The following is a 22479-nucleotide window of genomic DNA, read 5'->3' on the forward strand; positions in this document are numbered from 1 at the left end:
TTGTAGTTCCGAATTAAAGGAACCTTCGCCATTTCGCGTTTCTCGTAATACCCGGACTGCTATTAGCATTCCCTTAGTGCTGATTGAAAGATGAAGTAAACTTTCATAATTGTATTTTTATTGCCGAGATAAATAAATAAAATAAATAAAAACAACTTCGGGCTAATTTAGCCTATAAACATCATGACTCAATCTAATGGTAGGAGTGATGCTGGGGGATGGGAGCAGCCACGACCTTCTTGTACGCCACCGGAGCCTCAGCGGGGTGCCCTTGCCTCTCAATTATAGCATTGAACCCGTGCCCCTCATCGAAGTATTTGACGATCCTCACGGTCCCGTCAGCCTCCTGTAGAGAGTACTGTCCAACTACATGGTCTCCGTCCCTCTTTTCTTCCTGGGAGTGATAGTTACCGGTGTGAGGATCGGCAATGGTGTAGGCAAATTCGTATTTGGCAAGGCCGGCTGGGTATTCTTCCTCGTGGTAGGCAGAGACGGGTTTAGCCACGGGGGCGGCAATCACTCGTTTGGCGACAATGGGCACCGCCACTTTGGCGACGATCGGGGCCGGGGCGGATTGGTAGTATGAGGGGGAGGCAGGGGTTACTGCTACTTTGGTGATAATTGGAGCGGAATATTGGGCTGGGGCTGAATATTGAGCGGGAGCGGAGTAGTGAGCGGGAGCGGAGTAGTGAACTGGAGCGGAGTAGTGAACTGGAGCGGACTCAATGTGCTGGATTGAGTTGTGGTTGTCGTTGAAGGAGGCGTAAGAGGTGGCTCCGCCCGTTGGAGCTGCGTTGGCGGCGGCCAAAAGAGCGCACACGACGATCTGCCCGAAAAAGCATTCAAACCATGCGTTTTTTGACTTTAAAAGATCAATACATACCTTGTACATTTTTTTTATTTTTGTTATTAGCTAATGAACTAAACAGATGGTTGTGTGTGAATATTGAAAAAATCGATCCGGTTTTATAGCACGAAAAATCGACCCCTTCCAACAGCATTTTTGCGTTCACTTTCGGGCCAACGCCCAAAAAATGCCCAACTCTAGCGTCTAATCATATGCATTTGCGTTACATATGACACCTATAGCTATTAAGTAACGCCAATTCGTGTAATTAACAATACTCGAGACAAATATGTAACACGCTCTCAATTCGAGAAAATAATAACAAGGACGGATTGTATCTTTTCATAATTTTCACTTTGGCTTATTTGAACTCCAGTGGGCACCCAGTGATGGATGATCGATCAATTTGCTGCTAGTCCCTATTGCCAGCAGTGGAAACATTTTTATGGCAATGAGAGTGATTAATGGATAACGACAGTGCAGTCGCAGTGAACAACGATTCTGGAAACAGACACCTGGATGGGACGAGCGTAAAAAGACCAATGGCGGGAAGAGCAAACTGCATCCCCCTGGCGGCACACCAATCACGAACGATCCGACGACGTTCGGTCTTTGTCTCCCATCAAATCGGGAGCAGCAACCTACCACGCGCAGCATCAGTCCGTCTCACTTCCGCTCGTTGCCAACTCACGGGAATAGTGAAACAAATAAATTTTCGTTATGCCCCTATGAAGTTTCGCAATATGACAGCATTGGTGATTTTTGATGCACAGGGCCGAACTGAGCCGGGAGTGCTGTACGAGTAGATGTATTGTTAATTAAATTGAGCAGCGGCTCAGGGCGTTCTAAGCGACGCATGTTTCCGGTTTAAATAATAAAATTACGTCGTATTCGTTGTACTTACTAAGATCCATCATCTGTTTGCATACTTACGTTGCTGAAGTCGCTTTTTCAGCTCAACCTTCCACAAGTTCTCCTCATCCTTTTGCATGTGACAATTCTAGTGCGTACTTTTTGCCATTATTAGCCACAAAGCCTCGAAAAAGACCTAAAAAAATGCAATTTCGAAAGGTAAAATTTGACTCCTACACGATTTGATGGAACTCGATAGAAGGGAAGCGATGTTCGATAGTTGTGAATTACACCTTTAAATGCTAAATTACATTTGCGACCGAGTTACATTTTATTAAACCATAATGGTAGTTGTCCGACTGAAATTGAATGCCGCGTTTTTCATGCAAATAAAAAGCGAGGGGCTTTTACGTTCACCTAATTTTAACGTAAGCAATTTGGACCCTACGACTTCGGGTCGTGGCAGATTCAACGACGAACTTTGTGGTTTGCGCTCCTGCAACGTGGCACAACGAAATATTAGCAGACACAGGTGTCTGGCATGACTTTATGGACCCGACACCGGTGTCTGCCATGGCACTCGGTGCGTAAATAAATCTGTGCCACTCGTACTTAATGCAAATAGCTCGACCATTTCAATGAATTTTTAGCTAATTACCAATTTGGTCTTTCGCTAATTAAACCAGCGGGCACCACCACGGCACAAACACTTTCTTGGGAATAAATTTGCACGATTTTTTCAATTTTCAACGATATAAATTGAGTCCAGCCACCTTAAGGACTTAGTAGCACCTCAGATTTCAATCCAATAGCACCAACATGATCACCAAAGTTTTCGTTTTGCTTTGCCTCGCTGCCCTTGCCAGTGCGGGCACTTCCCACGTTTCCTCAAGCCAGGGAGGAGGAGGAGGAGGAGGCGGAGGAGGGCATGGACACCACATCCTCGAATTTTACGTAAGAAAACCCTCGATAATCCACAAGATACGCGATTTTCACGTTGATTCTTCTCCCTAGTCTTTCCCTCACTATGAATACAAGTACGAAGTGCACGATCCGCATCATCACGACGTACACGAGCACCACGAGAAGCGCTATGGAGACAAGGTAGAAGGCGAGTACTCCCTTCATGACCCTGACGGTACTATCCGTATTGTGAAATACGAAGCCGATCATAAAAATGGATTTAATGCGCATGTCGAGAGGAAGGGACATGCGGAACATCCTCATATAGAACATCATCACCATTAGAAACTCTCTGAATTACTCCCGTAAAGATGTACTAAGTGAGATCATTTTTTTAGGGACAAGCTTGCGGGCGAAATTTATAGTCAATGAGTACCTTAATAGTATCACGCATCCTTGTTATTGTTCATCCCCATTTACTTTTAAGTCTTGTTTTTGTTATGAATAAAGCAGAAGTGATTTAAATCGCTAAATCTTCAGTTTTCGTGCTTAAAACTCGTAGATGGAGACGGTATCCACCTTACGGGGGTTGAGGAATGGCGATTAAAAATTTCGCTCGGGACGCCACACCCGCTAAGGCCGGCCCTGAATTGAGAGCAACACCGGGGAAAAATATCACAGGTCGCGTTGCGCTGTCGCTTTAGCACAATGTGTCAAACGCGTCAACGTTGCCAGATTTGTAAACTCGCCGGAAAAAATTTCGACTGGTCAAAGTAAACTGATCAGAATCGCAACCCTGGAGCTCGCGTTCCAAATCGCCCCATTTAAATCGATTCGAATACAGTTTTACGCGTTATCAAGGGTCAGTTTTGCGCAGTGCGAGGGCAGCACCGTGACGGTCCAGTTGCCATTGGGAAAAGTGAAATCTGGAGATGTCAACTTTGCGGACCTCGTTCGTTCCGCGACTCTGCCCGACGCGAGCGTTGCCGGACTTTCGAAATTAGCCCGAATATCCGGTGAAAAGCCTCGTTTGACTATAGAGAAAAACTGCGGCGTGGCATCTGATAGGTGAAGACGAACAGTTTAAAATGTCAATCGACGGCGCTGCATTGTTTCGCGTTCAAAGGCACCTTCGACCGCGCATTGCGGGACTTCACTCACATCCCGAAGGGCTGGCGCGTGTCTCCTACTTCCGGCAGCGTTGCCAGAGGTCACAGTTCGTCCCGGATATCGTGGACAGTTCCCCTGGGAGCAACGTTAACGGACGAGACGCGCGTGTCACCACGGGAGATGTCGATCGCCGATAAAGGCAATCTTCACAGCATCAAATGCTGATTCAATTTTTAATGGGGCTGATCGATCTAGAGAGATCGACTCGCGATAAACGCACAGCTACCGGCTATTATCAAGGTGCCACATCTCGGATAACTGATAATTGCTATTCCGGCTTTAAAACTTACATAAACAAATTTCTACATTGGTGATTTATCTCCCTTTTGGGAAAAAATCGCCGGGCCGGCAAGTCACTGGGCCTATTCTTTGGCAAACCAGAGCGAGATTTCTCAAACTGGTAGGCACATTTGGAACGAGTTTAGGCCCATTTTTACAGCCTTGCCGAGTGAACGTCGAATAATGGATTTTGTATATAAGTTGGTTATTGTTGGTTGAGCTGGTAGTCATTGCCGAGAAGTGCCATATAGACAAGATGATTCGGAGAGTACGAGCTTGGAGAATTGCCAATAAGGAAATTGTGATAACAGTTCTCTATTGCAGACTCTCGCAGCTCTAACAGTGGTGATTGCCCTCGCAAGGGCCCATCCCCTCATCTCTGACGGAGGGCTTGGTTTGGGGCTGACCCTTGGACACGGTCCCCTCTTGACCCTGGGACACGCGCCCACGCTCGTATCCTCCAAGGCCGTCGACTATTACGTAAGTGACACAACCATCCACACAGCGCGACTAACCCGGAAATTCCATCAAGGCGCCACCGAAATACGAATTCGGCTATGGGGTGGCTGACCACCATACCGGGGATAACAAAGAGCAGAAGGAAGTACGTCACGGGGACGTGGTGCAAGGGGAGTATTCCCTGAAGGAACCTGACGGCACCATAAGGACTGTGAAGTACTCTGCCGATGACCATAACGGGTTTAACGCGGTGGTTCTGAGGCAGGGGCACGCAGTACACCCCACAGTGCTCCATCATCAGGCTTTAGGTCAGCGAGTAGCTAATTCGCATATTTTTTAATAATTTTTTTTTCTGATTTACAACAGGTTTAGCCCTGCATTGAGTCGACAAGGAAGTTTCTGCTGGAGGAATTATATAATGTTTTATAGTACAACAGTGTTGCTCATCTCCATGTTTAATACATATATTAAATACGTAATATATAGGTTTTATACAGTTTAAAGAGGTCGTTTCAATAATTAACAGTGATTAATGGTCAGTTATGTGGTCATGGTCAGTTATTAGTTAAATCGCCCATACATCGAACATATCGCCTACAGATCTCGATCGTTACAGATATTGTTCAATAGCTTTGCTTGGGGGTACCACCTATGACCAGTTTAATTAAGTTCAACGTGACGAACTGTCGGTCCGAGGGGCGGTCAGAAATTTTTCGAATCTGTGTCAATATTGCTCAACCGAGGTGAAGTGGGTAAAAGTGGCGGAAGTATACAGGGCGTCCCCTTTTGGGAGTCCGCTCGCGGCGATTGCAGTAATCGAGGGCAAAGTCGCGCGTTTCCGAGTCCGAGAATGTGCCGCGGTAAATTTTGAAAAATTCCGACGGATTCGTCCGAAGAAAACTTGAATTTTGGAAAAACGTCTCAATTTTCCCCTCACCTTGACACCTCGTCGTAGTGACTCTCGCTCTTCCGTCACGTGGCGGTGTCGTATTTGAAATCGGACGTTTCGATTTTCGGCCGCCGTCATCAAGTTTGCCTTTTCTTGGGGCCGCCATCGCGGATTTTCACATTTTCGAACGAAAATTATTACGACAACATAGTAAATATTCGGTTTTGTAGTTTGGCGGAAACACGAAAAATCCCGTTTCCGAAAATTGTTAGAAAACTTCGAGGGGCGCTCCAACAGTTCGCATTGTCAGCTTGTAGAAGAGGACAAGTTGCAGTGATGCAGTGTCGATTATTTCTGATTTTCCCGCCAAATAGGCTCAGGAAAAAATTAAAACATTTTTTCATTTCAGTGTTTTTCGGATACGTCCGAAAATCGCGGACACTTTTCTAAGTTTGAAGCCGCGGGCTTAGTCCGGACCTGTGCGTAAAAAACGTCAACGTTTCATATCATGCTTACAGTTAAGGAATATATATTTATTTCGCTTTTTTGCTCGGTTCTCACAAACGGGAGTGAGATAGCCAGCCCTCAAATCCGCATTTGATACGTTCTCAGACACACCTCACACCCCAACGCTCTTTCTTCTTCAATCAAACCGCATTGCTAGAACAAAGACAGGAAACGGGTCCGCGTTCAAATTTGAATAAATTTCGCCATTCGACATTAAGTCTGCGCTGATTTAGCGGAATTTTAGTACGTTTTTTCTTGGAAAATTTCAATAAAATTTTCATCAAAGTCGAGGAAAAAGTAGCACGAAACAGAACTGAAATAAACTCTCCAGTGGATTCTCACAGCAACAGAGACTTTCTCTGAAGCCTTTGTTGACTGTGAGCTTCATTAAAAAAAAACACTCAGACGAGAAAACGAAGCGAGGAAGGGCCTTAAAGAAATAAATTTTCAAATGCAACAATTTTTATTAAAATAAATAAATAATTAACCTAATTTGGAATATACCATCAAGTCCAAAGTTAATTCAGCGTTTTAGTATCCGCGATTAACAGCTGGAACTGCTACCAGTTTCTTGTAGGCCACGGGCGCCTCAGTAGGGTGCCCGTGCCTCTCCACCACAGCATTGAACCCATGCCCGTCATCTGAGTATTTGACCAGCCTGACAGTGCCATCCGCTTCGTGCAGAGAGTACTGTCCCACCACATGGTCACCATCACGGTGTTCTTGGTGGGAGTGGTAGTCACCGGTGTGGGAGTCCTCACTAACATAGCTGAACTCATATTGAGCTGGAGCGTATTCCTCATTGTGCTCAGAATAGACCGAGGGATCGTATTTGGGCACCACTGGTGCTTTAGCCACCACGGGGACGGTGGCTACTTTGGCGATGGCTAGTTTGGGGGCCGGGGCTTGGGAGTACTGAGAGATTTGATGGTACTCGGGGACTCGGTAGTCTGGGGATCCTTGGCCTATTGGAAAAACCGCCTTGGTTAGAGCTGGGGCCGCGGGGTAGATTTCCTTAGGCGAGGCAGGAGCGGAGTATTTGGGGTACGAGGATGCAGGATCGGAATATTTGGGATAAGAGAACACAGGGGCGGAGTGGATGTGGTTAATGTGGTTGTGGTTGTCGTTGAATGAGGCGAAGGATGTGGCCTGCTCGATGGCTCCGGTGCACGCCAAAAAGGTGGCGATAACTAATATCTAAATAATACGAACAAAGAAAAATAATAATAAAAAGCTGTAATCGGTGAATTTACCTTGTACATTTTGATTTAGATTAATACTCGAAGTGGTCGTAACAAATTATGTATTGAGAGTGAAAATTAAATTTTTTCTTCGGGTTTATATACTGACATCTCTGAGTGACCACCACGCCCCTTAACTCCATATACCTAGCTATCTACCTTTGTGAAATTAAGTAACAAATATTAGGACATGTCTGTAATGAACTATCTGACCCCTTTTCTCGATTGTCTAAATATGGATGTATTACTGCCAAGGACGTAATAATTGTATCACTTTCCTAATGAGAAATGTAGCTCCAGGCCTTAAAATGCAGCCACTGATCACCAATTATCGGTTACTTTCATTCATATCATGTGCGTAAGTTATTAAATAGATGACTATTGGAGAAAAGGACGTTTAATGGCCAGTTTCGTGGCTTTTAAATTCGCCTTATTTTCACCAAATTCAATTACAAAACCGACATCAACTTCGAGATTTTGTTAGTTTTCATATTTATTATTATTCTAAAATTTATAAATTCATCGTCCCCTGAAAAATTCTGGTATCGCAGCAAATGTAATTTGTTTAGATTTACATATTAATATCTTAAAATTAGAATTAGTTATGCATATTCTTGATGACGACACGTTTGCCGCGGCCTCTCTTTGCATTATGTGCAACCCACAGCCATTAATCACTTGTCAATTGTTTTCACTGACGGCAGTGAGTCGAAGGTCTACCCTTTGTTTCTCTAGATGTAAGACAAGGACAAAGAAGGTGTTGGCGAATAAGTAATAACACCCGGGGTTATACATTTTTTGAGGTTATGAATTTCCAGTGGTTCTCTTTCGGGAAGTCTCTCATTTAAGACCACTTCTCGCCTTTCGAACTTCTCGTTTAAACTCCAATTTACTTAACAAATACTTAAATTCAACCCTTAAAAACTATCGTAACAAAAAAACATGGCCAACACTAACACGGATCTAACAGAAGAAGACGCGGCAGATTTGCAGTTTCCCAAGGGTAGGTTTCCCCTCGTTTTTCGCCCCCTTTTGTCGCCCCCTTAAGCGTGTTTCTCCCCTTTCAGAGACTGATTTTACCAGCCTCAGCAAACCCCCGGCCCTCATCAATGTTTCCCACAGAAATGTGGTGTTGGGCCACTGTTCGAATTGTTTTAACGAGTTAGTTTTGAGGTACATTTTCTGTGAAAAGTGCTCGTTGAATATTTGTCTTGACTGTTTCGCTAACGGTGCCGAGTTTGGGGAACACGAAAACAATCACGAGTATCGCGTGTTGAAGATTGATTTTCTGCTCTTCAATAACTCAGATTGGACTGCCGAAGAAGAGTTAAAGCTCATTGATTCATTGTTGTATTACGGGAATTGGGGGTTGGTTGCGTTGGATTTCCCAAATAAGAGTGTGAATGAGATTAAGGACCATTATGAGTATTTTTATTTGAACGGGAATGGGAGTAAAAACATGCCAGTGTTTAAGAAGGACCTAGTGCTTCCTGAAACAATAGTGCCTTATCGATTTCAATTAACAGACTCAGAGGATCCTCCTCGGTATGCATACAACACTGTAGGCTACCAATCAGTAGCTGGCTACAATCCTCCTAGAGGAGATTTCGAGAATGAATATGACAAAAATGCTGAAGACTTGGTAGCTTCTTTAGAACCTATAGACACAGACCATCCTTGCTATGAAATACTAACAAATTTGCAATATGCAGTAGCACAGAATTACAACAATAGGTTGAGAGAGAGACATAGAAGGAAGATGGTCATAGCACAGCATGGTCTGCTGGTATTGAGAAAGACTTTGTCTTGGTTGCACAGATATGACTTGACCATAACGAGGCCTGTTTACGAGAAATTTATGAGATTTATGCACTCTTGTGAACCTACCAAGTTTGAGATGTTAATGGAGGGCATGCATAGGGCAGGGGAGTTAAAGGTGCAAATCGAAAGGTAAGTTAAAATTCAGTCATATTAGCCTGTTGTTGCTCTGTCCTAAGCAGCTGTTTCTGACCTTAATACAGTAAGAGACTTTTAAGTGCATGTCATTTGTTAAATGAATCTTAAAAAAATCTTTCACCTTTCAGGTTATTTGCCCTGAGAAGAATAGGCATCACCACATTACCTGAAGGCCGAATGTATATAAAGCTCCACCAGATGCATCAGGAAAACAGGAAGAAACTGAAACTCTTTCGTTCTAAACCAATCTTCAACTGGAGGGCAAACAAAAACGCCTCTTTTGACTTGTCAAGTAAATTCACAAAGAAAAAGCCCTTATCTACTCCATTGGATATAATCGGATTGCCTGGTTTTGATAAATTAACCGAGAAGGAGAAGGAGATATGCAGTAGTGTTCGACTAGTCCCAGCTACCTATTTGGAGCTGAAGGAGCTTTTAGTGGCTGAAAATATTAAAGTGGGGCATGTGAAGTTGCAGAAGGCTAGGAGCATGCTAAAAATTGATGTCAATAAGACTAGGAAGTTGTATGATTTTTTGGTTGCCGAGGCGTATATTAAGAAATAAAGTTCTAGTTGAAATTAGTTTTTTCTACTCTTGGCCCCGGAAGCGAAAACCAAAATGGTTTAACGACCACTCTGAAATTCCTCTCCTCAATCGGTGAATTTCAGAGTTTTCCATCCGCCCCAAACGTGTAGAATATAACTAACATAATTGATAATGTATGCAGGTTCTAAATTTTTATTGATTTGTCCTGTCTTCCTTTAAGAGTTCGAAAATGCCGAGACGCTTTTAATATCAGAAGTTCACATGTTATTGGAGCATCGCAAGGCCCAGAACGAGTCCGCCGAAGACGAACAGGAATTCTCCGACGTATTCATGAAGACCCTCACCTACACGGACAGATTCCGGAAATTCAAGAACAAGGAAACGATATCGGCAGTCAGGAAGTACGTATTTTCCATTCTGTATCTGAAAAACACGCCGAGAGGCTTTGGCTCGGGAAGCTTTTATAAAACGTGTTGACGCTTGCTTCAATTTCGATATGAAAGTTTTAAAGTTTCGCGGAATTATAGGCTCTAACTCGATTAAACTTTTCAAAGAAAACATGTTTATTCTGAGAGAGAGAGAGAGATGACCTTTAAAACTTTCGTACTCGCTGCGTTGAAATGTTGCGGCGCCCTCGTCGGGGCTTTGCGATGCTACGGGGATCGGCGCTCGGGTCGCGGCCCTTTGTGCGACGAGAGGCAAAATCTATCAAAACTTTTGCGACACGTCGAAGGCGTCCTCTGAAAAGTGATTTCCGCAAAAGCCGAGGAATAACTAACCTGACGAAATGGCGAAGGCGCCGCGCGAATTATCCCGGAAAACGCTCGCGGCGACGGGGCGCGTGTCGCTGCGTGTGCAACGAATCTGCAATTTTCCTTAGATTCTTCCCCTCTTTCAGCCTGCTGAACCAGAAAAAGCTGCACAAATTCGAGCTGGCCGCGATAGCTAATCTGTGCCCCGAAACGGCCGAGGAAGCGAAGTCGTTAATTCCCTCCCTGGAGGGGCGATTCGAAGACGACGAACTCCAGGCCGTGCTAGATGACATACAAACGAAGAGGAGCATTCAGTATTAATAATTCTGTAACAGATATCGATTAAATATAAGATGTTTATGCAATATGCCAATGAAAGTTTTTGCACTTTCATGGCCTTTTGACTACGAAAATGCCGCCTTTAATATGATATCAAAACATTATGACAGTCCGAAAATATCGACGGGCTAAATTTAAAGCTGCTCCCCATTTCGGCAGAGTAAACAGCATTTGTCAAAGCAAAACTTTTGCGGACAAGATTCTCTGTTTGTTCACTGGAAATCTGGCTTCGTCCAGTTTAATTACGTGGAAAGCTGAGCGAGATGGAAATTTTTGCTCGCCTTCCCTAATGGAAAATACAGTTTTTGTCGCTGTGGCGATACTAATTGGAATTCGATTCAAATCATCAGTCGTGACTCACAGAAGTGGAAATGGAGCGCCGAAGTGGGCGATAAAATTGTTTGGTTCCGACGCGTCTCGCATACAAGGCGTTTCGGTGATACCACGTCAAAGTTTCAGGGAGTCCGGGGATGATTTCAAGAAAATAAAGTTCATATCGGCACCTGCCCGCTTCCCGTCCGACACGACACGGAGCGATAAGATTTTTTTAAAAGTTTTTCCCCGACTCCGCCCCTGCATTGGGTATATTTTCGAAAATTGGAGGGCGTGAAGTGCGCGCAAGGGCGCACCTTCTGAGGGGAAGGCGACAATTTCGATTCCGCCAGTGGCGCCCCCCTCGACGTGGACCCGACCCCGCAAGCGAAAAACGCCGCTGATCTTTCTTGTAACAAGAACGATTCCATCGATGCACCACATCTTTGCAAAAAATAGCTCTTTTGAGCTTTTCCCGTAACCTTTTCCATGAGGAAAAAATATTAAAAAAAAAACATTATTTTCCGTCAAATGTCAAAATTGCAAGACTAAATTGGGTGCATTACGGTCCTGATAAAAGAACAATTAAACGAGGCGTCGAGCCTGCCCCCCACCTGCAACATTGCACGCCCCGACTCTGTCAGGAAAAACCAGTGGCGCATCATATGCATCGCTTAAAATATCCAGGCACAAGCGGATGGGGGCGCCACTGGTGACACCGTTTCTCCTTAAGAGATGATCTCCGCTCTTACGTTACGCTCCGCCACTTTCTTACGTCCCTAAGATTTTTTTTTAACCGTCCTCAGACTCGCTTCCTGGGCTTTTGACACGTCAAGATGAAACACCTTGTATACGCGAAATTGTCGGAGCAAACTCTAATTTCAGTGTAATAAGGTCTTTCAGGGGCAATTAATTCAAGCTGGGTGTACACTCGATGAGTCTACTTAAGGAATTACGAGATTTATGGACGTGACGCGAACCGAAAATATCTCTCAAACGGTCGGAGATCATTTCGATTCCTCTTTTACGGCGCCGCTTTGAGGGAAAGCTGGCGTAAATTCAGTCCAAATTCGGCGTCGGGTTTCGTCGAAAATGAGAAAACGTCGCAAAACGACAATGTCTCCAAAACGGTTACAGTTAACCTTGAGCTTGCACCAAAGCAATTTCTTCCGGCCGATTTTCACCGAGGAGGCCCCTATTGAATTTGACATGTATCACCGTCGAAAGCCCATTTGAGTCGAAACCCGATCTCATTAGGAAAAACCGGCGCTAACAATCGGCCTTAGAGAAATCCAGATTTTTCCAGTCGAAACTGGCTTCAACCGAAACTCTCGGGTAAAAGCTAACGTTCAATTAAAGCCAGTTTTATTTAGATAAAACTGGTTTTCACTGGTGCAAATCATTTCAAAAATGTCGGAAAATGCACGAAAACGTCGTATGAAAATGTGCAACGCCGTTTTGGGGCAGATCGGTCGGATTTAATTTGTTTTCTTTTGCGATCTCCTGTGCAATTTGGAATTCCGCGTGTTCCGCCCCTGCCTAATTTCGTGGTTCGCGTCATGTTTTAATCAAGCATTTCATACGTTGCCGAGTTCAGTGCAAGAACCGACGAACATACAGGGTGTTGCGTAAGCATACCGGCGAACTTTCGGGGGATAAAGGCGGCCCGTAACGAGCGCGTGAAAACAAATATTCGGAGCGAGCAAAGTTAGGTCGCGAGTCGCTTGGTTTCCCACATACAGGGTGTGTTCGATTATTTTCGCATTTTGTTTTCTCAATCGGTTCGGGATGCGGACGTGAAATCGCTTCTCTTGGCGTCATCCACCCCTGTTGGAGTAAAATAAGGAAATAATTTCTCCTAAATAACTCGAAAAAATTGCCCTTGGAAACGCACAGCAGGGGGAGGGGGGGGGGGTTGATATAGAGCAAATTTTGAAAAATTAACACATTTAGAGCTTTAATAGTTATAAATATTTAGGTATGGGCTCGACATGAGGCCCGTGCAGGCCTCCGAACGCCTCTACAAAAAAAGCTCATTATTTTAATTTTTTTGCCGAATTTTCCATTAATAATGGCATTTTTTGGTGGAAAAAAATAGAGCAATTTATCAAATTATAGCGACCGTTTGCCTCAAAATTTATTTCATTCATGATCTATCGCGGGCCGAAACGCCTCGAGGGAAACATTTATCAATGGAAATGGAAGAACGCGTTGTTAATTTGTATAGAAACGCCCAAAAGCGGACAAACATTGCTAAAATGTTTAATTTAAACAAATCCACCGTCCGTCGGATTATCCGACAGTATCGGGTGTCCGGGAACGCTGACGCGAAGGACACCTGCGGCAGACCCAGGAGAACCAGGCGCGACCGAGACGAACGAATTTCAAAAAAGGCGGAGAACGACCCATTTCCAGGATCGACCGACATTGGGGGCCCCATTTCTGATGGGCTCGGCGTCGAAGTAACAGCAAGGAACAGGTTGCTTGAAGGCGAATCATATGGGAGAGAACCAGCCGAAGAATCTCTTTCTCGTCCAAAAGAAACGGACGTGCCCGACTTAAACATCGGACAGAGCAGGACTGGAAAGAAGTGATCCGGAGCGCCGAACCCGAGCTTCGCTCATACTACTACTCATATGGTACGTGATCACCCATCCACGCGAGGAGTCCTAAAAACGAAAGACCCAATCCAAACCGCACCTGTCCCACAGCGAAGCACGCAGGTGGCTCGGCAAGGGCGAGGGGCTGTTTTTTCGGCGGCAACGTTGGCCCCCTTTGCAAAATGGATGGTCGGATGAATAGATTTCGATATAAGGAAACTTTCGCGGACGTTCTTACGTCCTCAAGACCCGTCTTCCAACAGGACGTGACGGTCCACATCGCACGTCCAAACATGCGATTAGAACGGTCCGGGAGGATGGGAATGCGCGTTTCGGAATGGCCTCCGCCATCTCCCGATCTAAATCCCATCGAGAACCTCCGCGAAATCTGAGGTCGGAAAATCGGAGATCGGGCCGAGACGGACTGTGCGCTGCTTTGAGGGACGCACCGGGCGGTCTGACCGGACCCGACCGAAAAAGTCCTTTTGGAAAATTCCACTGAAAAAAAATAACAATAAGGAATTTCTTTTTGTAAAAGCATTTGGGCACACGCTGGCCCCACACCGAACCTCCACCCGAATATTTGTAACCATTAAAACTCCGATTATGTTAATTTTTCAAAAGTCGCTCCGCCGCTTTCCACTACCGCATACCGGATTTTTGGCAGGCGCCAGCACGAGAAATAGTTTTTCACCTCGAAAACGCGGCCGGTTGAGCAACAAAACGCTCAGAGGCCTTTTTTAATTGTGAACTAACGGAATCCCACGAAAAGAACGTTCGCATCGAAGGCGGCCAGCGGCGTGCGACTTCTTTCATCAGAGACGTCCCACTCAACGGTCGCACGGACGCCACTGGGACAAATGGAACTCTTCCGCCCACTCATTTACCCCGCCGCAGCGCGTTCCGAATTTTACCTCCGCGTCTCACACCGTTTTTCAAATAGTCATTTTTTTTCTCTTTTTTTTTTTTTTTTTAACGGAAATTCAAACACCCTGTGTACCTTGGAAATGGGGCGATTTCGGACCGAACTCGTTTCAACTAGGTGCTTCAATGGGGTCTGCACGATGCGAAAGTTTGCGGAACACCCCGTATGCCGGAGCGAGCGCGGCGTTGAAGGAAGGCAGCTCGAGGCGAGCAGTCAAAAACGTGGAGAGCGCGATTTTCCGAGGAGGAGTTTTTGACAATGACAGGTGCACCTAGGGATAGAGTTTCTACGACGGCTGCTGCCCGACGAGCCGCCACGGAGGGAGACGCGCAACGCCGACGGGCAAAAGCAAACAGAGTATACGCGACTGGAAGTGCCGCAACGGCGGGCCTCCTAGGAACAAATAAAATTTTAAACCGGTAATGTTTCGTTTGTACTGCCATTGTTTTCGGTTTTTTCCCCAATTATTTTGGCTGCGTTTATAATTAAATGACACTTCAGTTTTCTGCGCGTTTTGCAGTGCCTATTTATACACTTTGTTTTTGCGCTGAACCGGCACTGTGCACACTTTTTGCTATGCGTTTTACGTTAAAGCTATAATATTTTATTACTAGCAGAGTTGTTGTTTCAAGAGATTAAAACAATAAAATGAGTTAAAAAATTTGAGTTCGCTAAACGAGGCGAGGTGGGAGCCGGTTTAGTACAAATCGTACTTGGTGTTAGCTAGTTTAAACAACACGTGTGCCGTAGAAACTGGCGATTACCGGCATCTCCCGGCTTAAAACTGGTCTCAGCTAATCTCGGACAGCTCCAGTTCAGCCTGGGAAGACCTGGAGTCGTTCAGGGCTGACAGCGAGGCACCCGGTCAGCTCGGGCCTTCGCTGAAGTCGGCCATACAGGGTGTCTCCCTTTGAAACTGCGACCGGAGCCCACTCAAAAACGGCACGTTGTATTGGTGGAAAAAAGCTTCAAATAAAAGTTCGGTAGATAGAGGTAGGGAGGGGGGTCAAGAGGGGGGGGGGGGATGAAGATTGTGTCTTTTAACCGAAACGTCATTTTATGGTCGCTTCAGGGGAATTTTTTTCGCAAATGCCAGATCCGCGTACTTTTTTACAGATCCTTGCAGACCTTAAAAAAATTGATGTTTTTTATTTGGAAAAATTTCTTATTAGACGTTTCGCTGCAGGCTTGTCCTTGGTTTTTGTCCAGTTTTTGGGACGGTCGAAGTTGCTGCGTCGTTCTTTTCTAAAAGAAATTTTTGCAATGCGGTTCAAACACCCGCAACAATCCTTCCGCCTAATCAAAAAACTAATTATTTATATGAGGAAAAAATTACGATTTTTTTAAATTTGGCAATTCAGTTTCAAATCCCGATTTGAGAGACTTATGCAAGCAAATGCTCAAAGGAACGTCCTTCCTGCTAGAAACACATCTCAACTCTTGTAAAAGAATTTTTTGCTTGGCACAACATCTCCCCGTCTATGAATCCACACGCATTTTCAATTCTCCTTTTCGTGTCGTCTGCAGTTGTTGGTCCTTCTGCATCGACTTTACCCTTTAAAAACCCCAGAGGAAAAATCTGATAAGGTCAATCCATCGCTCTGGACGCACTTCACCCAGAACCTCAAGGGGCATTCTAGAAAAACGTTGGAGAAGAAATTTGCATTTTGATTTAATTGTTTTTTTTTTCCCTAAAAAAACTGTTTCACTGCGTTTTCTGATCAAAACTCACGATAATTCTTCTATCTAATGTAAAGGAAAAATTATTTTTATGAAAAAAAAAATATATATTTCTTCTTGTTAGAGCCCGCCTTACATCAAGGTCTAAAATAAATGATTTTTTTTGTTTGACAATCAATCTCATTGTTTTGTGCGAAATTATTCAAAAATTATTCTTTTCACCTCAAAACTGAATAACTGAAATGGATCGCTACACTTCGCGTTATGATTTAATTGCTGCTTTGCCCGTTTACGAAAATTGAGTCCTCCAACGGGGAACTCCTCCATCCGGAAATTTTTCAGCACAAAGTTCCACTGCTCGACTAACTTTTCCTCCAGCCCCTCCATAAATAAAAACCATTTCTAACTTTTCATTCGAAGTGCGGCCATCCATTTCAATTATTGAGTTTTGAAGTGAAAAGAATAATTTTCGAATAGTTTCACAGGAAACAATTAGGTTGATTGTCGAAAAAAGAATATCGATTTCCTGTAGACCTTGTTGTAAGGTAGACTCTAACAAGAGGAAATAAAAAAAAAAAAATGTTTTCATAGAAATATTTTTTTCTTTTCATTAGATAGAAGAATCGTCGTGAGTTTTAATCAGAACACGCAGTGAAACAGTTTTTTTAGGGACAAAAAAAACAATTGAATCAAAATGCAAATTTTTCTGCAACGTTTTTCCAGAACGGCCCGCGAGGTTCTGGACGGCGTGCATCCAGATCGATGGATTGCACGGGACGGTCCGGTGAACCGGCCTCCCATCTCGCCCGATTTGACCTCATCAGATTTTCCTCCGAGCAACGTGACTAAGGTTTACCTTTTTTGGGCAAAAACACCGCGCAAATACGTTTTTTCGCCCAACAGCCGCTTGCCGTCGCAAACAAAAAAGCCTGAAGGACCTGAACAGGTACGCGGTGCGGATATGGCGCCCTCTACGATTTGCACGAACTTCGTTTGCAGACACGAATTGCTCATGCCGAAAAACCCCATTGTAGAAAATTTCATGAGTGTTCCTCCTGCCGTTCGGTAATTGCGACTAAAAGTGAAATTTTACATTTCAACTTTGCCACCCTGTAGCTCGGCCATTGCCGATTTTCGGACCGAGGCGAACGCGGTTAAATCGCTGCATTTTGACCTGAGCCACCTATGGTAGAGCGTGGCGGAGACCCTTTTGGGGACACCCCGCGTTTTAAAAACTTCGTACCCCGGGGTCCGTCGTCAAGTGAACGGGAATTTATTAATAAACAGGCGATTTCGATGCGGCCGCGCCGCATCCAATCTGAGTCGCTGTGCGTTAAAGATCAAACGAAAAAATAAAAAAATAAATAAAAAATAAACAAAAAAACGCGCGTTATCCCGCGGTCACTCCGGCCATCTGAGGCCCTCCTCCGCCGTCTGCGCCATCTCTCCGTCGCCGATCACGACGCGGATCGTGTTTGATCGTCCGTTTCGAGTGCACAAAAGTCGCATCTGAAAAAAATGAATAATCCACGAGTTTATTTCGTAGTTTTTTCTTATATTTTTCCTCTCTTCTCTCTCTCTCTCTCTCTCTCTCTCTCTCTCTCTTTTTGTTAATTTTTTTTTGCCGTTTTCGTTCCATCCAGGTGGAAAATCGAAAAAACGAGCGAGCGATCTTTCGAGATTCCGGCGTCGATAGGAGACGAGTCCGTCCGAGCGAGCGCGTCTTTGACGTCGGCGCCGCCGATTGGCGCCGATGCCGCCGCTATCCAGTGTTGCGAGCGCGACTTTCCAGCGGGGACGTTCGCCACGCGTGCGATAACAACATCGACGCATATTCGCCGATTTCAACATCAAACAAACACACATTTTTACCAGTCTCATGTGTTCGTCAATGAAACGCCTCGATAGTTGAACGCCGAACGTTCCGACGAGTTCGCAGTTTCGCGCACGTTATACTGAGAAACACTCCGACAGTGGTTTGCCCCCCTCCTTCCCCCCCGGCCCGTCCTCCCCCCCTTCCCCTCTCGGCGAAGGAACCGTGCGACTGCAGCCACCCCCCAAAAAAAAAAAAATACACACACACACACACACACACACACAGAGTCCTCTTTCTTTCCGACTCATCACCAGAAAATCTCCTTCGAAGGCGTCACACGTATTTAATAATCGTGTTATGATGTCCGAAGGTCGCGTGTGCTTTTGCTTTTTATTGTGATTTCTATAAGTAATTGACCAAACACTGACCGCAGCCGCTCGCAATTCGAACTTTCAGTGGGCAAAAACAGTCGAAAAGGACCCAATTTCCCCGAGGTCAGGTAAGTCGGAAAAGACTAGTTTGCAGGCCCGCGTTGGTCCGGTGCCGCTCCGTCCCTTGCGGTCGCACGATTTTGATGCGATGAACCCCCGAGCCGGTCGGAGCTCCGCCCGCGGCCCATCGTCTCGTTGAGGGGACAGAAAAAATTCGACTGGAATTGAGTGCGAACCTGACGTGGTCGCCTCCGAGGGTCGGAGGCTCTCCAGGAGCGTGGCGGAACCTCGGAGAATGGGCAGAGCTGAGTTGAGTGTGGCGCGACCTCTGCCCGAGGACCGCGGACGAACCCGCCGAAATCGTGGCCAAATCTGACGGCGGAGGTGCGGCGAAAAATTCCCCACTTCGAAAGGCGAAAAACTAGAAATCGGTTAGAGCCGCGTTTCGAGTCCGAACTCGTTGGACCCGTTCGCGGGTCTGCCCTCTGCTGGGCGGCTCAACGCGAAATTCGAAAAAAATTCTAAAGCTCCCTAAAGTCAAAAATTTCCCTGGTTTTTTCGAGGTTATGGTCCAACTAACGAAAGCCCTGGCGGATCGGGAAATTCCGAGAAAGCGCGGCCGGGAACCACCTTTGACCGCCGACCGGCCGAAGAAAGGAGGAAAGAAGGTAAAAAACGGCTAGAAAAGGCACCAAAAGAGGGAGAGATGGCAAAAGGGCGAAGGGGCGATTTCGAGACATGAACCTACGTGGAAATTCTTGCGCCGCGATGGCCCTCGCAGCAACCCCTTGTACCGATCTCTTCGGCACGACCAACAACCATCCTCGTGCACCCATGATTTTGCCGGCCCCCCGTTATCCCCTCCCCCGCGTCGAAAACTAATAATTAAGTTAATCAAATAAAACCCTGGCGCTGCAATCAAGGTGATTGATTGTTACACTTAATTAGCAGTCTGGAAAACAAGGTTGGGAAGTCGTGTTTCATAATGTATATTAACACCTATATCGTAAACAAACATGTAATTAAGCACTCGTAGAATTATGAAATTCACATGGAAAAACTTAGATTAGACGGGCATTTCCGTGCACCACTCATCGATTAGATAATTCCGAAAGATCAGTTGCCGATTTTTTGACTTTTCGAGGACCGAAACGTCCATCAAAACGGGGCAATTAAATGCGCAATTCGACGCCGAGTCGAAGTAAAGCGGCAACGCTGCGCAGGATCGACACCAAATCGCGCATTACATCACCGAATTGGAGATTCGCAGAAGTTTCCGTCAAAAAAGTCAGTGTCTGTCAGAGTTTCCGTCAAAAGTCAGTGTTTGTCAAAGTTTCCGTTAAAAGTCAGTGTTTGTCAAAGTTTGCGTCAGAAAAGTCAGTGTCTGTCAAAGTTTCTGTCAACGTCTACCAGGAAGAAGTCCTGCGGACCTGTCGCAGACGCGTAGCCTTCGGAATCCTCTAGAAGTTTCCGGCAAATTACACATTAATAAAATTTTAAATGATTTCAGAACATGCCTCACCGAGCCTGAAGCAAAATAAATCACGCGCGTTCTCGGACATTTCTCGTTTACTCCTGCCGACATCTTTTGGTGCTCGTTGCCCCGAAATTTATCAACAGTTTCCAATGCACTTGTTTTATTACATATGAATATTCATGGAGCCGGCTCGAAATACATCACGCAAAGAACATTCTTTCCATTCTTGCCAATTGACATGTTGATGGGGGGACTAGCACGAAACATGTCCTGCTTTTCTATTATTCATGTGTGAGTAAAACCTACTGACGTCAGAACGTCCGAGCTGCCCTGTCCAGACACAATAATTATTGAACATGTAGTTGGAATTGACCATTAGTCCCGAAAAATCGAAGTCCAAAGATACTGAAGTTGAGATAACTACCTTCCAGACATAGCTATCTGATAGATAAAAAGGGTTCCTTCACGTCATTGACATGAGCCATAATGGATTATAGGTTTAGTTTTAGTGGCCGCAAATTCAATTAAGCTCTTTAGCTCTTATTGGGTTTGTTACGTCTAATAAAAGTGTTATGAGTCTGGTCAAATTGGCCCGAATTGAATTAAATTTGATACACATACTTAATGTCCAGCGAGCGGTCAGTTGTTTGCACCGTATGAGATTTCTGTTCATCAGCCGAACTTTATTGGATCTGATCGAAATCGAGTTATTCACGGAACGAAAGTGGTATTGATAATGCGGAAGGAAAATGCTATTTGGGACGCTCTGTATTTGGGCGCTTCACCTGTCAAAAACGCGATGCGAGATCTTCAACTTTGAACTTTATTGGCCCCGTCTGACGCGTCCGTGAGCTCGACGTCACTCAAGTTCCTTTATCTATTTTGACTATGTCGATGTTGATTATGGCTGCCTGAACTTGGAAATTATTTATTAAAACCTTAAACGGAGAGCGATTTGACTCTATTAATAATTACTTTACGCCGAGCGACAAAACACAACGAGTTCGCTTCATGCAAAAAAATCGGCCGTTAATGATTCACTTTAACGCTGAACTTTTCAATTGTTTCACTTTAACTCCCGGTTTTGTTGTAGGCGGCCGGGCAAGCAAAACCGACAAACGCGGGTTCGGATCGACACTTGCGTTTTTGGCCTCGTGCCTTGCCTCTGTCACTGTCACCGGGCGCGACATGTTTTAACTGTCGTCGGAACTGACGTTTGGTAATTGTCATCGGGGTCGACATTTTCCAATTGTCATTGCAGCTGACATTTTGTAACCGTCATTTGGAGTCGACATTTTGTAATTGTCATGGCATTCGACATTTTTTAATTGTCATCGCAGCTGACGTTCGGTAATTGTCAACGGGGTTGACATTTTGTAATCGTCATTCGAGCCGACATTTTGTAACTGTCATTGGAGTTGACACGTTTTAATCGTCGCCGGGGCTGACACTTTGTTGACAGTTCGCCACGGTCGGCGAACTGTGCAACGTTCCGCGCGGCAAAAAAATTATTTTCAATTCGCTCCGTGACGCGAGACTCATCAAATTAGTCCGAAAACCGGAACTTTTAAGATACCCCCGTCGCCCATTTGAACGTATTTAGATGGTGATGGTAGTTGAATACAAACACCTCATCAGCTCAACTCCGTTCGGGCGCAATAAGGCCTAATTAGGTAGAAAAATTGCTTTGGTTGCCAATTCGAGATGGGCACGTGTGGGCGCTACTTCCGACTACATTTCAACGAGAACATTCTGAGGGCCCCGTCAAGCACCTGTACGTGTTCGATTGTTTTCCTGCGATTTGCACCCGATCGAAATCGGAGCCCCGGAAAGTCGCGACGCAGCGGGAGGAGGGCCCGTCTACCCTCACGACAACGGTTCCCGAGCAAAAACCCGATTTGACCCGGTGCAATCGACATTTCCCACCGCCGCGTGCGGGTCTCCCGCGCGCCTGCCCCGCTTAGGCAACCAGATAAACGGCGTTTCCCGTCCGAAGTCCCGGAGCGAAGTCTCTCACCTTTCCGCGGACGATAATATCGATCCTTCGGCGCCACTGTAGGTACAATTAGTATTCATATCTTCACTTCGGTAATTAAACACGTATACTTTAATCGTGCTTTAACCCACATTAACCCCAACTAAGACCGGACCATTAGGTTTGCCATTATTTGGCATCGTTTCTATTAAATTTCGCCACCGAAATTTCGTCCTCCAAGTTCGGGAGCGCGCGTTATTATCATTAGAATTTGTTGCTACACGTCGGGAACATAAAGAGTTAATTAACTGCGAAGAAATATCGCGTGTTGAATGGAAACGATGACGATTATCGCCACACTCGATTCCCATGTTTCAATTAATGGAGAGCGGGTAATTATGCCTGTGGGCAGGTGTCTTAACGAGGGATGGAAATGGAAATGAAGTCGGCGCGCTCGGTCGAAATCTCACGTTCGCAAACGAAACAACGCGAACGCAATCGGGCCTTATCGAGGGAAAAAATA

General features: G+C 45.3%; 6 protein-coding genes across 12 annotated transcripts in view; 4 read left to right on the plus strand and 2 right to left on the minus strand.

The window, feature by feature from the left end:
• Positions 1–96: 96 nt before the first annotated feature.
• Positions 97–22479, minus strand: part of LOC136341859 (cuticle protein 8-like) — a 61407-nt gene continuing 39024 nt past the window's right edge. For 3 of the 5 annotated variants that reach the window (XM_066287221.1, XM_066287222.1, XM_066287220.1), the window contains exon 4: positions 97–1895. In XM_066287221.1, coding sequence (XP_066143318.1) covers positions 194–892 — 699 coding nt within the window. In that variant the 5' untranslated portion in view covers positions 893–1895 and the 3' untranslated portion in view covers positions 97–193. Of the gene's footprint in view, positions 1896–2357; positions 3151–22479 lie in introns of those variants that run through there. The other 2 variants (XM_066287224.1, XM_066287223.1) reach the window with 2 other exon arrangements.
• On the plus strand, positions 2519–2947 carry LOC136342031 (adult-specific cuticular protein ACP-20-like). Its single transcript, XM_066287464.1, has 2 exons — positions 2519–2653; positions 2714–2947. The coding sequence occupies exons 1-2, from the start codon at positions 2519–2521 to the stop codon at positions 2945–2947; spliced, it is 369 nt and encodes a 122-aa protein (XP_066143561.1).
• Positions 4167–5013, plus strand: LOC136341866 (adult-specific cuticular protein ACP-20-like). The gene is made up of 4 exons (XM_066287233.1): positions 4167–4319; positions 4376–4531; positions 4584–4818; positions 4877–5013. The coding sequence occupies exons 1-4, from the start codon at positions 4308–4310 to the stop codon at positions 4891–4893; spliced, it is 420 nt and encodes a 139-aa protein (XP_066143330.1). The 5' UTR covers positions 4167–4307; the 3' UTR covers positions 4894–5013.
• Positions 6264–7503, minus strand: LOC136341860 (cuticle protein 19-like). The gene is made up of 2 exons (XM_066287225.1): positions 7160–7503; positions 6264–7103 (listed from the first exon to the last, which is right to left on the minus strand). The coding sequence occupies exons 1-2, from the start codon at positions 7166–7168 to the stop codon at positions 6438–6440; spliced, it is 675 nt and encodes a 224-aa protein (XP_066143322.1). The 5' UTR covers positions 7169–7503; the 3' UTR covers positions 6264–6437.
• LOC136341846 (DNA-directed RNA polymerase II subunit Rpb4-like) lies at positions 7538–10766 on the plus strand. Of its 2 annotated transcripts, none has more exons than XM_066287201.1 (3): positions 7538–8150; positions 8215–9097; positions 9232–9684. In XM_066287201.1, the coding sequence occupies exons 1-3, from the start codon at positions 8090–8092 to the stop codon at positions 9665–9667; spliced, it is 1380 nt and encodes a 459-aa protein (XP_066143298.1). In that variant the 5' UTR covers positions 7538–8089; the 3' UTR covers positions 9668–9684. The 2 variants fall into 2 exon arrangements, with proteins under 2 accessions (XP_066143298.1, XP_066143299.1); XM_066287202.1 differs by lacking the exons at positions 8215–9097; positions 9232–9684 and adding exons at positions 9870–10050; positions 10548–10766 and having other exon boundaries at positions 7950–8150.
• The window catches only part of Pde9 (phosphodiesterase 9), a 49410-nt gene continuing 44926 nt past the window's right edge, over positions 17996–22479 (plus strand). Inside the window, exon 1 of one of the 2 annotated variants that reach the window (XM_066287183.1) lies at positions 17996–18572. The gene's annotated coding sequence lies outside the window, so the exon portion shown is untranslated. The remainder of the gene's footprint in view (positions 18573–22479) is intronic. The other variant, XM_066287185.1, reaches the window with a different exon arrangement.

This window comes from Euwallacea fornicatus, chromosome 11 (assembly GCF_040115645.1).
Source record: "Euwallacea fornicatus isolate EFF26 chromosome 11, ASM4011564v1, whole genome shotgun sequence".
NCBI lineage: Eukaryota > Metazoa > Arthropoda > Insecta > Coleoptera > Curculionidae > Euwallacea > Euwallacea fornicatus.

What these genes read in the sequence shown, in the direction of transcription:
- LOC136342031 (XM_066287464.1), top strand. Translation starts at nt 2,519, where the DNA reads ATGATCACCAAAGTTTTCGTTTTGCTTTGCCTCGCTGCCCTTGCCAGT. An exon ending in ACCACATCCTCGAATTTTAC is followed by an intron (nt 2,654 to 2,713) that starts GTAAGAAAACCC and finishes TCTTCTCCCTAG; the next exon opens with TCTTTCCCTCACTATGAATA.
- LOC136341866 (XM_066287233.1), top strand. An exon ending in CCAAGGCCGTCGACTATTAC is followed by an intron (nt 4,532 to 4,583) that starts GTAAGTGACACA and finishes AATTCCATCAAG; the next exon opens with GCGCCACCGAAATACGAATT.
- LOC136341846 (XM_066287201.1), top strand. Translation starts at nt 8,090, where the DNA reads ATGGCCAACACTAACACGGATCTAACAGAAGAAGACGCGGCAGATTTG. An exon ending in AGATTTGCAGTTTCCCAAGG is followed by an intron (nt 8,151 to 8,214) that starts GTAGGTTTCCCC and finishes CTCCCCTTTCAG; the next exon opens with AGACTGATTTTACCAGCCTC. An exon ending in TTAAAGGTGCAAATCGAAAG is followed by an intron (nt 9,098 to 9,231) that starts GTAAGTTAAAAT and finishes TTCACCTTTCAG; the next exon opens with GTTATTTGCCCTGAGAAGAA.